At 48.3% G+C, this 16841-nt stretch overlaps 2 protein-coding genes across 2 annotated transcripts in view; both read left to right on the forward strand.

Moving 5' to 3' along the window:
* The first annotated feature begins 287 nt into the window (after positions 1–287).
* LOC135818538 (uncharacterized) lies at positions 288–5451 on the forward strand. The gene is made up of 3 exons (XM_065331934.1): positions 288–869; positions 2237–2377; positions 4162–5451. Exons 1-3 carry the CDS (start codon positions 527–529, stop codon positions 4503–4505), a joined length of 828 nt encoding a protein of 275 aa, XP_065188006.1. The 5' UTR covers positions 288–526; the 3' UTR covers positions 4506–5451.
* Positions 5452–7055: 1604 nt separating this feature from the next.
* LOC135818539 (uncharacterized) overlaps positions 7056–16841 on the forward strand; it is a 36153-nt gene continuing 26367 nt past the window's right edge. The window contains exons 1-3 of the mRNA XM_065331935.1: positions 7056–7594; positions 10872–10968; positions 15929–16267. Coding sequence (XP_065188007.1) covers positions 10956–10968; positions 15929–16267 — 352 coding nt within the window. The 5' untranslated portion in view covers positions 7056–7594; positions 10872–10955. The remainder of the gene's footprint in view (positions 7595–10871; positions 10969–15928; positions 16268–16841) is intronic.

A 16841-nucleotide genomic window follows, 5' to 3' on the forward strand; every position in this document is an offset into this window, starting at 1 on the left:
TGCTTTTGCACTGGCAGTAATGTCATGGCCGGTGAGCGCTATATATCGCGGTCAATATGCTATCGTGTGTGTGTGTGCGCGCTTGTGTGTATGTGTGTGTGTGTGTGTGTGTGTGTGTGTGTGTGCGTGTGCGTGTGCGTGCGTGCGTACGCGTGTTACACGGTCATGGTGCAGTCAGTCACTCCGTAGGGGACACGGTTGAGCAGCGGGAGCCCATCACCCGAGCGGTGCTCACTAACGACGCAGCTCACAATGTGACTGGCCACATACGCCATGTGTACATTTCGAGGGCAATGGGTCTGGGTGAAGCACAGGAATGACATCTCTTTCTCTTTCGCTTTCAAAGCCTTCGTATCTGCTGTCAGTATTATAATTATCAGGCAGGGAGCAAGGGAAGTCTCACGGCTGTAGTGTTGATGGTGTGTTTGGACAAGAACACGACCAGGCTCAACTGGAAGTAGTGGAGGCGAGTGAGTGCAGCGCCACAGAGGTCAAAGTTTTCGACCCCGGGTTCAAGCTGGTCAGAATGGCCAAAAGACGAGATGAGAAGCCAGCAGGCCTGTTGAGCCGTGTGGGCTTCGGTAACATCCTCCGAATCATCATCTTGCTATGCATTGCTGGTACAGCTTCGGTGCACATTGCCTGCATCGTGCTGCCCAACTGGTGGAAATTAGACTATGATCATGTCGTGGCCAGGGACAGTGTTCTGCGGATTTACCAGCTCAATGGCGGATTGTGGCGAATGTGCCAGCTCTACGAGGACGATGCACCGCTGTTTCTGCTCGAGTCGCGCACCAAATCGTGCTTCTATTACGGGCAAGAAGGCAACAACCAGCATCTCATAGGATATGTCCCTCACGTGGAAAACTGTGAGTTGTATTCGCCTAACGTGTCCCTTCACAACTTTCACTTTTGTTGTATGAATCCAAGTGTACCTGCTGGAGTTCCACGCGCTGGGAACTAGAATATGCTGGGTATGCTGGAAATGCGTGTGATGTTTCGTATTCCCACGCTTTACCTAGACAGGAGGTACCGTGCGGTGCTGCCACACGCTAAAATTGTGCACGTCCGCATGCCGCAGTACAATGTCATGTATTTGCCCTACAACTACAAGGCTATACCCTACAAGGCCACACAATAATATACCCAACAACGAATCCCTAGGGTCCAACACTGCGCGCGATGTGTTGTACAACGGAAAGCGATGTTGGACGCGAGGAGATATCCAACTGCAAGGGAACAAGAGAGAGTAAGACGACCCTGTATCGTGTAGGTTGAACACAAATGGTAGCAATAGACAAAACAGCTTAGGCGACAGACATGGAATATTGCTTGGAGCTGGATTCGCTAGTGCCGTGTGTGGTGGCTCAAGTACATGACTGGTTCATGTCCATGGACAGCAGCAGTACAATCTCTAGAGTATTATTATTATACATGTAGAGCACGAACTATAGCGCTAGCGTAGTACCTGTACAGCTGTATAATCTACTTCAGTGCACGAACTATTCAACCTCTGGACAGCTTTGCTGTTTCGATCTTGTTTAGATCTGGTCAGCGGAGGTCAGAGTTACTGTCCCAACTGGTCGCAATGAAGTCTAATGGACGGAAAAGCATTTTTAAACCGACCCAAAACAAGCTTTGCACTTTGCACTCCTGTACTAACTGGTCAACTAGACATCTTCATCAGGAGTGAGAAAACCAGACAGATACACGGACACACAAGCAGGCAAATGGATCATAAAACCAAACCATTGTGTGGACTATCAAGCTTTTGCAGAATCAGACAAGCAGACAGATAGACAGAAAGACAAGCAGACAGACGGACAGACTGACAGGCAGCCATATTGGGCAGTAGCTTATTTTAGCACACAATGACATACCAGCAGGGATCCAGCTAGAAGATGTATGCTGTACAACTTGGCTGAAAATTGTCGAACACTGCAACAGTCTTCCTCAGACCTGATCATTTCTTATTGAGACACTGGGAGAGAGAGAGAGAGAGAGAGGGGGGGGGGGGGGAGAGCGCTCGTGAGCCGGGGCACATGCATACACCAGAGGAAACTGGTGTTCATGATTTTTGTGCATGCATTCATTGACGATTTTAACGGTGGATAAGATAACACCTCTCCAGTGGCTCAGTATTAGTCGGCCTGCAGAGTTTTACTATGTATCCTTGTCAGGACTCACTCCGCTGGCTTGGTAATCGTCATGATTGTTGTCTTCTTACTCACTGCAGGGCATGTGCGGCAGACGCGAGGCTGCCTGATCATGAGCGTGATTCTCAACTTTATCAACAGCATCCTGGTGGCGGTGGCGTGCAAGGTGCACCGCAAGCGCATCGTGATGATGATCGTGTTCCTGATGCAACTTGCCCAATGTGAGTGTGATATACATTTTTATGTCGCCAGATGCTTGCACTGATACAAGCATAAAACCCATAGTTTCAACGGACTGGCCAAGTTGTTCACATGGGATGAAGCCTCTTTTACGGGCAAAGGAAACACAATGGGTGAAAATGCAATCCACTGTTGTAGTGTACTAATAAATCATGTTGTAACCGAATCTGTAGACCACGTTTTATCAGGGGATTTCAGATTTCTACTGTATTATTTAGATTGGTGTACTAAGCATAAATGAAAATGAATTGTACCAAACCGCACAAATATCTAACACTACTCCTCATGCATGACACTTCGGTCCTACATAACCATGAACCTTCCAAGTTGGAAAGCTGAATGTTGGTTTGCGCACTGGACATGTGTTAGAGCTAGGTCTCCGGTCGCTGAATGTCTTAGTAGCCTGTCAGTTTTGTGCCCTAACATCGCACTTTCTGACTGTTTATCATCTTGTTACAGTCGTGGATAGTTGCTGCATAGTTCGTTCTCATGTGTTTCCTTCTCTTTTTACATTTATTCCTGGCTCAGTATCCGAGTAACTGTTAAGATGTACTAACCAATCTCATTACAAAGAGGAAGGACCAGTGTTGCTGTGTACTGTAGAACCCTGATAAGACGTACTGCCACCGTCAGCAGAAATGTGTACTTTAAAGGGGAAGGTAAGGCAAAAATTAAAATTTCACCAGTTGTAGTCTTCGGGGTGCTGAGTCGAATGGTCTTGGTCCGAGGAAGCTGAGACGATCCCTTCCTACTTGAATCCCAATCGAACTCGCGCACTTCCACCGAAACTGGGTGACTGCGCCCTACTAGATGGGGATTTGTATGCAAAATGTCACTAAAAGCGCCATTTCGTTCTTATAAAAGCACGGATGACCGCGATTGGCCCATATGTTGTAGTCTTTTGGACGCTGAGTCGACTGGTTTTGGTCCGAAAAGGCTGCGATGCAGCGTTCCTCCTTTATTCCCAATCGAACATGGTTGAACAAGTGGTCACGTGCTCCTGGGTGCCCAAATCACCTGGTCACCACGCCAGCAGGTGACAACTTTCACACCAAGGTTCAACTCGAGTTCAACTCGAGTGACAGGACTGCACCCAAAAAAGGTCAAACAGGCTAGTAAGTTGTACCCTGCAGGCACGGTGACCAGGTGACTGGTGTACGCAGGAGCACGTGACCGCTTGTTTAACCATGTTCGATTCGGAATAAAGGCGGAACGCTGCATCGCAGCCTTTTCGGACCAAAACCAGTCGACTCAGCGTCCAAAAGACTACAACATATGGGCCAATCGCGGTCATCCGTGCTTTTATAATAACGAAATGGCGCTTTTAGTGACATTTTGCATACAAATCCCCATCTCGTAGGGCGCAGTCACCCAGTTTCGGTGGAAGTGCGCGAGTTCGATTGGGATTCAAGTAGGAAGGGAGCGTCTCAGCTTCCTCGGACCAAGACCATTCGACTCAGCACCTCGAAGACTACAACTGGTGAAATTTTAATTTTTTCCTTAACTTTCCCTTTAAGCATGCGATGTGCTAGTCTTATCCGTCAGTATTACGTTTTGAGCAGATCTATCCCCTTCTTGTGTCCGTGCACGTGTGTGTCACTGTGTGTGTGTATGTGTACGTCCATGTGTGTATGCATGTGTGTGTTTGTGTGTGTGTATGTGTGTGTGTGTGTGTGTGTGTGTGTGTTTGTGTGTGTGTGTGTGTGTGTGTGTGTGTGTGTGTGTGTGTGTGTGTGTGTGTGTGCATGTATGTGTGTGTGAACAGGTTTCCTGATAGCTGGTGCACTGGTCACGGCACACAACTGGATAACGGCCGGTACGTGGAGAGATTTTAACGAGTACGACTTCTGCTTCTGGTGGTCGTGCTACTTGCTGGGCCCGTACTTCTGCCTCTCGCTCATGTCCCTGTGGAGTGCCTGCACGTCTAGGACACACAGCCTGGTGCAGCGTGAGAGCGATGATGATAGCACCGACGTACACGATGATGATGATGAGGGATTCTCGGCAACCGGTGCCCATGAAAGCAAGCCTGTTGAGCTGGATGATGTACGCCCGAGCAACAAGAAACCAGTGGTCATGGTCGACACCATCGAGTCGGCTCAAGTGTAATCCACCTTCCAGCCGTCTACTTCCCAGCTGATCATCATGATGGTACTCCTTCACTGTGATCATTATCTTTTTTACCTGTATGACATCATTGCATTTCACTATGATGTCACTGCTGACGTCATGCCCTAAGCACCCAGGCAGGGTAATGAGAGGATCATTGACATGAACATGCATTCCCTGATCTCTGGTCATGATACTGTGTATGCTGAGCTCTGCTAAGAAGACTGTTACTACATTGTACATTGTACTAACGGTACTACATTGTACATTGTACTAACGTTACTAATACTTCTTGTGGTGTGTTTAGTCTGTAAAGGCCATGGGTAAATTACCAGTAAGAATTGATTCTAGGTTTTTTAAAAGTAAGTTTTACATGTACATCCAGCAGCATGTATGCAGGCTTGCAGAGATTCTAGGTTTTGCAGCATGTGACCGCACAGCATAGATAAGAGATGGATAGTATTACTCCTAGTCAGCGCCGCTTGCTTTGCTTGAGCCCGGCCGTGCTCGATCATCTGTCGCATGCATTGCCGCGTCTTACCCCAATGATTATGCCCATGCATGGCAGTTGAACCCTAGGCCCTCATTTGTCCGAATCTGTCTATTCAGTTACTTCAAAGTACTTTGATTTATATCATGGCTACCATTCTCCTAGCCGACCCAGGCTGTGGCCTGGGTTGGATTCAGGGCTTCAGCAACATCTTTCCGTCATCGTTTATTTTCTCGCTTTGTATGCCAATACCTGTAACTTGTGTAAGTATTGTGAGCGATTAAAAAAAAGTAAAAGTAAATTATCGTATCCGTTCCCGAAGGGAACTCACGACGGCCGCTAACACCCGATGTGAGCGATTAGTATCCAGAGAAAGCCGCCACTATAGGTACTTTCTTCCGGCAATTTGCATGGTTTTAAAACAATTTTGGTGTACATGTCCATACTGGTATGTTACTAGTTCGTGTGATCAAGAGTACATGACCCCCCGCCCCCGGGCTGGGGGTTATGCCCCGGGGCGGGGGTTATGTGCTCTTGGTGTGATGCGGTGAACGTCCCCGGATTGGATTATGTGTTAATTGCATTCAGTGCCTCTGACACGGGCATTGTCCTGGGCCATTGCCAATTGTGTCTGGATCGACGTGGTTCCCCTGATGATCTGAGGCAGACAGACAGACAGACATGCAGATTGGCATAGATTGGCTGAAGACAGATACTAGTAGACATATAGATAGACATACTAACAGACAGAGAGACAGACAGACACACATACTAACATACAGGCAGATATACAGATAGATGTACATGTATATGTAGATCGGTATGAATTGGCTGCAGTGAAGCCTGGTCTGGGAAACCTGAGAAATAAGTCATGAAACATTCCGTTTCCAATGAGAAACAAATACCACATTCTGCCAATGTTTCTGCCTGCAACCCCCCTGCATTATATGTCCCGGGAGTCGCACTGCACTTCCGCACTGGCGTCTGATGACCATGATGACAGTGATGTGCATTGCGATCACGATGGTCACGTGACACACGCATAACTGGACTACTGGTCCCACAACAAAATATTGGTAGGCTACAGGGATCCCTACCAGGCAGGCACAGTGGGTTGGTCAAAGACCATGATTGAGATACGAGAGGTACCTGGTTCAAGTCCTGCCTGGGAGCGGTTTTTCCAGCCGTGCTGCTACCCACAGTCAACTGGGAACTTGTGGCCAGGCACAAGGGGTACATGGATGCAGCTAATGGGGTCGCTTTCGGCACTTGTGCCAGTGGTTGTGAGACTTACCCACTCACCCCCACCGTTAGGCGCTGCATCTGCCGCTAGGGTTTATCGGGTGTTAGCGGCCGTCGTGAGTTCCCTTCGGGAACGGATACGATAATTTACTTTACTTACTTACAGGGATCCCTAAGGCGCTTTAAGGCCAGTACCTAAGTCCTAACCCTTTAGTTTAGGCTTGACTGCAGTAGGGACTATTACAGGGGGGGGGGGGCAGAACCGGGGACCTGGATTTAGTTTTGTCACTTTTGTGTGCATATTTGACCCCCTCCCCCCTAGGGACCGGCGGATTCTGCTCGAAAAGGTGGCAGATTCTGCTCGAAAAGCAGTGAAATTGGCAGAACCATACAAACCTTATGGCGGGCAATTCCTCGAATTTTGCTCCATTTTTTTATCCACATACCAAACATGCATGAAACTTACCAGAAAAAGTACCGAATTCTGCCAATTTTTCTGCCGGCAGAATCCGCCGGACCCTACGCCCCCCCCCCCCCCCCCCCCCCCCCCGGGCCCCATGTACTGACACATGTGTACACCAAAGCAACATGACTGTACATGCTGAAGTGAAGAGCACGCGCACGCGCGATACAGCGGACGCGATCCGACCACCATGCATTGTTGCACATGCATGCAGTCCTAACGCCAGTAGCCATGGTAACGCTGACCGCCCGTCGACGTGACCGGGACGGCCGCATGCCCTACCCTGGCTTGGTCTGCCGCGCATGCGCGATGTGTGTTTGTCTTGATGATAGCCGAGTTGGTGCTGGGCTGGACCATGTGGACCTTGTGGACTGGAGACTGGAGTGAACCAGCCAGTATTCCACGCCAAGAAGTAATAGTTAGGTATTTCCAGACCGAAATCTCGAGCTGTGTGCTGTCGACTAACCATGATAACGTTATAACGAGTAGGAGCAACCCCAGTACTGGCAGTAGTACAGTTGATAAATCCTCTTGTACAGTATTCAGTGATTTACATGTAGATCATCTACTGCGTTATTATCCGACGAGGGCAAGGGTTGCGGTGGCAGACTGCTGGAGTGGCGAATACACCAACCTGAATCATTGTGCGTGGTCACTGATACTGGGTGACTTCTAAAGAACCGGCCGCTGTGAATGTCCAGTTTTCCGTCTCTCCTGCTGTACCACAGTGTACATCACGGTTCTAGTCGAGAACTGGGAAAAACGCCGCAAGTGAAGAGTCACGCGCAGTACCGAATCATCCTCGTCATCACCTGGCTTGCTGGCACCAATCGTCCGCGTGCCTTCCGAACGGCGGGCTCGCCGGTACAATGGCCATCACGTCCTAAATTGGCGGTGAGTTGCTGAGCTGTCTCGTTCAAATGGGCCCCTACTCTCCTTCCTTTGTGAGAAAACGTTCTATCGCTATGTGAACACGCTGATTTGACTCCACGAGCGGTGAAGTGCTAGTGCTAGTGCTGCTAATAATAATAATTATCACTCCCTTAGTATTGACTCACATAGATTTTTGCCATACAGCCAAATATTCCTGCATATTTCACTCCTTAGGGCTATATTGACTGCTTATATTTGACTGCTTAGGGGTTGCGCAGTTGAACGGTGCCTAGTGAAGCATTGTCACTGCATGAGTAGGTGGTGGTGCAACGGTTGTGCAATCATAAAACCGGGATTCATGAGGTTATCGTTCTGGAATTTGAAATACGGACTGTTTGTCGTGATAAATCTAATATTGACTTCGTACTTGGTCAGTATAGGAAATAAAAACCTCGTAAAAGACCTCGGCTTCGCCTCGGTCTTTTACTCGGCTTTTATTTCCTATATTGACCTCGTACTCAGTCAATATTAGATACTTATGAATGCTGTTTCCGATCGAGAACAAGAGTTTGGTAGATCGAACCTGGTCTGTGAGCCAAGTATCGAAATCGTTCGTGGTCCCCATGTTTTGGGAGCAGAAAAAACCTAGAATTCTCACTGTCTGTGTGTAGCCATGACGAAGATTCAAATGAGATTGGAGGTCCTGAGATTTAGAACCATACCTCGCGATCGCCAGCGGGTGAGCTGCGATTAGCCTGGTCAAGCCCAGCTGTGCATGAGTGGATTTTACTACCGTATTTGCCGGAGTATAACGCGCACCTTTGTATAATGCGCACCCCCAATCTTCAACCACAAATTCACACAAAATGGCTCTATTCGGTGTATAACGCGCAGTCAAATCGGGGGTATTTGGTTCTGAAATTGATCTCGTCAAAGGATGGTGAAACTTTTAAAGAATATTTTCCGGTAAGTCAGACTATGACTATGAAAATGATGGAACTACGAACTGTGAACATGAAAACAACATTGTTTTTCCGTGGATGTTCTCGAACGTCGATGAACCTGAGCACTCGCTCCGTACGATACAGTGCATTACGTGTATAGTGCGCACTTGAACTCTTGAACTCTGGCACTTTTGTACTAGATTCTCGTATTCGGTGTATAGTGCGCACTGCAGATTTGAGCTTCAAAATTCACTGCTCAGGGTGAGCACTATACACCAGCAAATACGGTACATCGTGGGAGGGGCTTGTGAACTGGTACGACCAAAGGAGGGAGCGCTCCAGCGGGCTGTGAATGGGGGGGGGGCCTCTCCTGGGAAATTTTGTAAAAACGACAACAAATCCTGTGTTCTGGGTGGGTACTGTTGGCACATATTTACTACCGTATTTTCTCCAATAATAGCCCAGTCTCCAATAATGACCCGGGGTGAGGGTGGTTTGAAAAAATAAGAGCACAGTCTCTAATAGTAGCGCGGGTCACAATTGGAGTATGCAACAAGTATGTTGACTGCATATAAAACAGCAGTACAACATGCCAAGAACATATTTTGTAAGGTTTTCAGTCTACTGCTTCCTTCCTGGCGCCAATGCTATTGTGAAACATCTGTTTTGACAATATTCCGGAGTTTAGGGTTGAAACATCAGTCTTGTTATGGTCAGTTTATGCCTGTATAGACTGGAGTTGGCTTGATGGTTGACAATTGAAAAAAATAAGAGCCCAGTCTCCAATAATAGCCCAGTCTCTAATAGTAGCGCGGGTAGAGCTGTCACTGAAAAAATAAGAACTCCAGGCTCTTATTAGAGAAAATACGGTAATCGTTAGTCATAGAATTTTATGGTTCACGTGCAGAAAACAAGTTGTCGATACGAACCAAGTGCACCTGTGTCGAGTCGGGTATGATTCAAACTCAAACAAAAGACAACGATCTGACGAGTCCCGATTTTTTTGTAACGGTTTTGCACGTTCCAGGCGGACCATATTTCGAAAAGTGGTACGGCCAATCGGCCATGGTCGTACCAGTCGTAGCGGGTGCTGTGCCCCTGGTAGATCTACGTTACTGTAGAAGTCCTGCGGTGTGTGTTTGTAAACTGCAAGTTGCAATTCGACCAAGTGCATACAGAATGGCCAAGCTCAGTGCACAGCTCACTTACTGCCTTGTCTTCATACATGCAGTGCATATGCTGGACAGTCCTAGATCCTGGGAGCTGGTCTTTTCAGGAGGCTGTATTTCATTTGGCATTGCCCACTGTATGTTTTTTTTCAAGGACAACAATTATTTATTTGGGTAACAATGAGGGCCACTGTATGTAAGGTATAATGGAAGATCTAGTTGGCAGGGTGGAGTTGCAGGGGTCAAGGAATGGTATCATTTTATTGTTTTTCTGAGAATGCAGTCGTTAGAATATGAGCTTAGGGAGAATCTCCAACCCAGGGATTTCCATCTGCTGGACAACAAGTCCCCCCCCCCCCCCCCATGCACACTTCGTCAGGCTGAACGGTTTGAATAAGTGGGTCACTTGCTACCATTGGTGACAGCTCCGCCAACGATATGTGGACTGGGGTTGAAAAAAATGGGGGTAAACAGCCGGGGCCAAAGGGGTGTGAAGTTCTCTCACTGCGAACTCTGCGCATCCGCAGACTTGATAGGCTTCCTGGACTCGAGCTTTGCAGCAGTTGTGTAGCCGTTGTGCACCCAACTGTGCTACTACTATCATAGTCTACAGAGAGGTTTTAAAAGCCTTTTGGGTTGCCATACGTTTGCTGGACAACTCAACGACTTTGATATCATTGAGGTCTTCCGTCCGTCCACTGTACGTTCTTACTTTAAGCATACCAACACACAAACCTCTCCTGGTTCGCTGACACGAAATGATCAGCTGCACCCCAGCTTGATGTTCATAGCATTCCTCTCTCAACAATCGCCACGACTGCACAATCCTATTTCTGATCCGTATCTGATCTCCTGTCCAGATGAAAGTGCTATGAGGTGATATTGTAGTTCACCCCATACCATCAACTACAGCCCGGTAATTTGAGAAATTGACATTTGATAAGAAGGAATGCCTTATCTTTATGTTTGGTAAGGCAGGTGCGTAGAATGGTGTTCTATGTCTGTGTGGCACTTGTGGACATTCACCTAGGGAAATGACTTACTTTGAAGTACATATATATATGTGTGTGTGTGTGTGTGTGTGTGTGTGTGTGTGTGTGTGTGTGTGTGTGTGTGTGTGTGTGTCTGTCTGTCTGTCTGTCTGCCTGTCTGTATCTGTGTGCTTGCATGATTTCTGCTGTGAAGATATCAACAACCTGGTGGGCACACAACCAAAACATTGATGATCATCACATCAAACAGTGCCTGCAGTAGGTGCAGTGATTGACAATGTCACAGTCAGGTCAGTAGTCATGTTTATCAATAGCAAGAGTACATAACCAAGAATGGGCAACTTCTGTCTCGACCTGTGATGGGTTCACCCACTGCCGAATATTTTTATTGTGTCATTCTTTGAATTTGATTCTGAAGACACCACTGCAGCTGTACTTATGGTTGATAAATGTGGTGGTAAAGACACACCTGGCAATATGGCGGTAAACACATGCCTGCCCCCACACGCTCTCTAGGCTGCAAAGTTCTGCCTTCTTGCCAGGTGTGTCTTTACCACCATATTTATCAACCATAAGTACAGCTGCAGTGGTGTCTTCAAAGTTATTCTCCCGAGTCAAGCTCCGTATGAAGACATCCAAGAAGAAGATTGCCTGATGAGTCCAGCGGGGACGAAACGTACGTCGCAATCAAGCTATGTCGTTGCTGTGTCATCTTCTATGTGCCATGCGCTACTTGATGTACCAGCATGCTACGTCGGATATCGCCAGCCATGCATTGACTAGGCGCCAGGCGCGAACTGATAGTGGTGGTGGTGAGAAGGAGAGCCCTTCACATGCTGAAGCTAATTGGAATACGGTTACTACAAAGACGCATCACCAGGAGGAGATTACAGTTATCTACCCCATGTAGATGAAGCATCCAAGAAGATAACATACGCACTCAGCCGAGACGGCACCCGGGCATGTTGCGCCGCGGGACCGGATGCATGCAGCCAATTAACAGGTATGCTGCACCATTGCAACACGATGTAAGCTTCAGCCAGGCCAAGGCAGCAGCAGTCCTGCTAATCATCAGCTTTAGAAGGACAACTAACTTGTTCCCAGTCATATACGGCGCGTGCAGCACTTCGGGGCGGTGTCGCACGTCACATGTAATTCATTTATACGATTTGCACAATCAACAGACAGTTCATTAATTTTATTGGATGATTGTGCAAGCGTAATTTGGATTTAAATTATAAAGTCGACAAATACACTGGCCCTACATTGCCCATGCTATGTGGATGACAATGTACTCCAGACACGGTGCATACGGCATTGCGTAGCTGCACTGCGTTAGCACGCTGCAATTTTGCAAATCCTCAGAGCGTCAATTCTGTGCAGATTTTCAGCTGCATATTGAACGCAGTATTGGCAGGAAATCTGTTCTTGACCAATTTGTCTGCACAATGGCTTTCTAGTTCTCCACTCTCCAGATTCAGCGACCAGAGGTTTATCTGATGTGGTAGCTCAGCGAAACTACAAATAAACAGCACTACAGCCAAGTCCATCAACTCCATGTACATGTACATGTACTCCATACATTTGGTATCCTGGCGCAAATCGATCGCTCATAGAACAAGAAGACAGCATCGTACAGCCTCCAAATTTCACACACTGCGTAGTGTTTTGACGCTGAAGACGATGGAATGGTCGCCGGCGTTGCGACCGGCCCAAAACAGGCCGAAATCGATACCCTGAAGTTGCGCAGGGCGTAATATTGCTAAAATCCGTCGTGTGGAAACGGGACTTACGGTCTCAACAGCAGAGACATCTCCTCTTTCCAACAAAGAAACAAACTCGTCCTGAGCTGCTAAAATTTTACCTTGCCAAGGCAAGAAGCACAGTGATGTACGATTGTGCCACGGACCCCGTACAAAACTGTTTCCACTCAAAATGCGCCTGGGTTCGAGGCACCGAACACCCTACTGATAGTGGTGGTGGTGAGAAGGAGAGCTCTGTGCCAGAACTTTGCAGCCTAGAGAGCGTGTGTGGGCAGGCGTGTGTTTACCGCCATATTGCCAGGTGTGTCTTTACCACCATATTCATCAACCGTGTCATTCTTTGGCAGAAGTATGATCAAGCGCAGGACCGCCGGAAGCCTGAAGCAGTCAGTATTTAATTGGTCCACCCATACCATACCATACCATAGCACTGTGATAGCATACCATACCATAGCACTGTGATAGCATACCATACCATAGCACTGTGATAGCATACCATACCATAGCATAGCATACCATACCATAGCATAGCATACCATAGCATAGTACTGTCATACTTTGTTTATGGTAGCGGGTACACATGGGGCATCGGAACCGGTGCAACATTGCGGCCGATGCCGCACCAAAGATTTGATCCTGTGATTTTTGAAGAAATAAAATGCATGTTATCAAGCACGCTCAGGAGGTCATGATGGCTGAATCTTGCCTGAGCCTGCAGCCCTCGGGCCATAGGGCTGCAGGCAAGGGCAAGATTCAGCCACCATGACAGACAGAGCGTGCTTGATTTGATTTCTTACTGCGCGAAGTAACATATTAAATAAATAAATTCGACGGGGTTCGCGTACCGGGCAGGTCAAGAACAAGGAGTCGTACAACTCCCTGGTCAAGAACCACCTTTCCGCTTCCGTGGGACGCCACCACCCCATGATCAGGCGTCAGATGCGGCTCCTAAACGGTGGGGGAGGATAGATCAGATCCACCAACCAGAGGCCAAAGGCCTCGATCCCATTTGCCACATCCATGTATTACTCATGCCAGGCCACGAGTTCCCAATTAACTGTGGGTCGCAGTACGGTTGGAAAAAATCCTTCCGCTTCCAAGCAGGACTTGAACCTGGTACCTCTCGTTTCTCAATCATGGTCTTAGACCAACCCACTGTGCCTGCCTGCATAGATTAGGGAAGGTCAAAGGTCGAAAGGTCAAATAATTATTCCCTAAATGACGTCAATTGGTCCTGAAACTCCCAAAATGACGTCAAACAGTCCTGATGGCCTGATTATGCCCGCGGCGGGAAGATGGCCTACTGGCCATGGCCCCGGCAACGATCACGTGTTATGTAAGAAATGGGCTCTTCGTGCCCACAATCCCGCGGGAGGGTCCCCGGACCCCGGCTCCCCCCCCCCCCCCTTCATAGGCCCACCAATGTAGAATGTGCCCCCCCTGCTAAGGGAGTTTACGTCACACTTTGCCATGTTTGGCCTGGAAGACGCTTTGACTTGTCTAGAGTACTGAAATGGAATACATGTATGTGTAACAGAAAGAGAAAAACATATCTCTTGTCCCATATGGCAGATTGACCCTGTCACCATGTTTCTACCATCAGTTTCTTCTCAAAGCACCACACCTGCACAGGGCTGTTGCAGTCCCAATCATGCCCAGCTGCTAGATAGTGGCAACATTCTGTGAAACTAGTCTCTGCAGGATCAGCTCTCCAGTATTAGGACTCGACATGTTTGAAGACAAACTACCTTTTTGGGGCCTGGATGAGGCCACAGACACGGTCATACACACACACACACACACACACACACACACACACACACACCTTCCTTCCTTCTTCCTTCTTCTCCACTGCCATGACTGGCTAAGTGGCCCCATACGGGGCAGCTCTTGGATTAGCGCTGTCTCCGGGAAGCGGCACCAGGACCCGACGACTGACGTTGTCGACAAGAGTCCTGACGTTCCACGTTCCCAGAGACAGAACAACCTTTCGAGCCGCTGGTGCACGCGAGTGAAAAGACTCTGGGCGAGGGTTTGCAAGACCTCTACACCCAGGCGAAAGAGGGTCAGCGCGAGTGGTCACATCCGAAGTGGCCATGTCGTCAACGCTGAATTTTTCCTCCTCCGCGGCAGCAAGATGAAGACTGCCTTGTCTAACACCGCGTCACTAAGTGTTTTCTACTCACCAGGGGACACACACACACACACACACACACACACACACACACACACACACACACACACACACACACTACCACTACTTCTACTACTTTAGCATGACTGCCCATTGGGCAATGTCACCCCCGGAGGGGGCCAGAGTACACACACACACACACACACACACACACACACACACACACACACACACACACACACACACACACACACACACACAACCACTACTACTACTACTATAGCATGACTGCCCATTGGGCAATGTCACCCCCGGAGGGGGCCAGACTACACACACACACACACACATACACACACACACACACACACACACACACACACACACACACACACACACACACACACACACACACACACACACACACACACACACACACACACTAGGCCCACATAGGACAGTTCCCAGTATGCCCGGGAACCTGTAAACATACTTCAGTATTCTAACCTTGGGTCCTGGGCAATGTTTTTCAACTGTGTCCCAATCAAAAAATTGAAAGAAGGGACCTGCTTTCATGCACACGGTGAACACAGGCTGTGTGTTTGCGGGGGAGGGGAGGGGAGGAGGATAATAGGGAGGTTTAGTTCCCACGTAACGGAAACGCGTACGTGGGTGATCCATGTAAAGTGGATGAAGGGCACCCATGTTGCACTGTTGTGTTTAGTCACACGGAACAAACAAAAGCATGAAGCGAAAGGCCCAAACCTGGTCATAGACGAAGCTACCCGGGCCTAAGAAGCTCATCCAATATTTTGATTTCGTGCTTCGGAAACTTCTTCAGCTGAGCACCCTCACAGCTCGCACAATGCGCTCCATTCTGATTTTCACCCACGTTCTGGCGGAACGTGGGTGAGCCTCCATGCACGGTATGTCGTGAACCAGAAAACGTCTGTACGTGGGTCACTGAGTATCACGTGGTACACACACGTAAAGTACCCACGGATTACGTGGAACTAAACCTCCCTAATGCCCCCCCCCCCCCTGTGTCCCTCGTGGGCTACGTCCCTCATAACCCCCCCCCTGTGTCCCTCGTTGGCTACGTCCCTCATAAGCCCAACAGAAGAGAACAATGTGCCATCTACATTATTGTTGTAGTGTATTCCCCAGTTATAGGTAAGCCTGAGATGTGGGTACCCTTCAGTTCCCCAAGTGCCCGGATAGGAGAGGTTGTACCATTGCTTTCTGTTCCCGCTGGCATTGTGCTACTGTGCTAGTTTGCCATTCTGCCATTTTGCTATTGCTGAGTATTGTGGTCACATGATTGTGCTATTGTGTGTGTTTTCCTGGGCTGTGCAGAGGACCCATTCAAGCATCCGGATTTCTTATCCAACATCCTACTATGGATCGGTAAATTGGATGCTGACCAATTTCGACGTGCCGTGCAGAGCAAGGGCTTCTTCACTGATGTAGCACAACTACAGGAGCTGCAGCGCGTAAAGAAGTACGAAGGAAATGAACCTCACAATTCTCAAATCATCAACATTATCCAACCTGGAGGCGAGCTTGCCTACAGGCTACTCTGCGATGCAATCCGTGAAATGTCTCCACTACACGACAACATGTACCGGAAGATGATTATTCTACTGCCCGAAGACCAGTTAGGCACTACGGACGACCAGCTAGGAACTACGGACGGTAAGCAACAATCCTTGTAGTGCCTTACAACCAACTTTATGTGTTCCGCACATTCTGGGAATTAGCGCAATCTGCAGATTGTTTGTGCATTCTGGGGTGACACGAATATAATTTGTGGCACGAGACGAGGCACGGTAAATCCGCGTTCCCGAGCGCTGGAGCTGCCGTGATAGTCCGTGAGCCAAAACTCAAAATCACAAGTGCCGTTGCACTCTCGGAGGGACAAGTCGCCGCTTACAGTGTTGGTCAAGGACATCACAAAGGATACGTTTTCGCTTGTTGGACGTTCCAGAACCGATCCAGAGACCTTCGGGAGGGCTTCTTTTCTCGACCAAATTCCACCGTTAGAACAAATATTTTACGCGAGTAGTGAGGTGTGCATCGGACGAGTAAGCACAAAAGTACGATTTCGGGTGGAGTGAGGAAAAATAATTTATTTTTTAGAAGATAACGACGTTGACGACAATATGGATTTGGGGTTTTGTGATCACTTTATTGAAGTTTATTCCTTTCGTGTACATTGATGTTGTTTGACAACAATGGAAGAGGAGGAAGACGTTTCTAGTGGCAGCGA

This window comes from Sycon ciliatum, chromosome 5, assembly GCF_964019385.1.
Source record: "Sycon ciliatum chromosome 5, ocSycCili1.1, whole genome shotgun sequence".
Classification (NCBI taxonomy): domain Eukaryota; kingdom Metazoa; phylum Porifera; class Calcarea; order Leucosolenida; family Sycettidae; genus Sycon; species Sycon ciliatum.

What these genes read in the sequence shown, in the direction of transcription:
- LOC135818538 (XM_065331934.1), top strand. Translation starts at nt 527, where the DNA reads ATGGCCAAAAGACGAGATGAGAAGCCAGCAGGCCTGTTGAGCCGTGTG. An exon ending in TGTCCCTCACGTGGAAAACT is followed by an intron (nt 870 to 2,236) that starts GTGAGTTGTATT and finishes TACTCACTGCAG; the next exon opens with GGCATGTGCGGCAGACGCGA. An exon ending in CCTGATGCAACTTGCCCAAT is followed by an intron (nt 2,378 to 4,161) that starts GTGAGTGTGATA and finishes GTGTGTGAACAG; the next exon opens with GTTTCCTGATAGCTGGTGCA.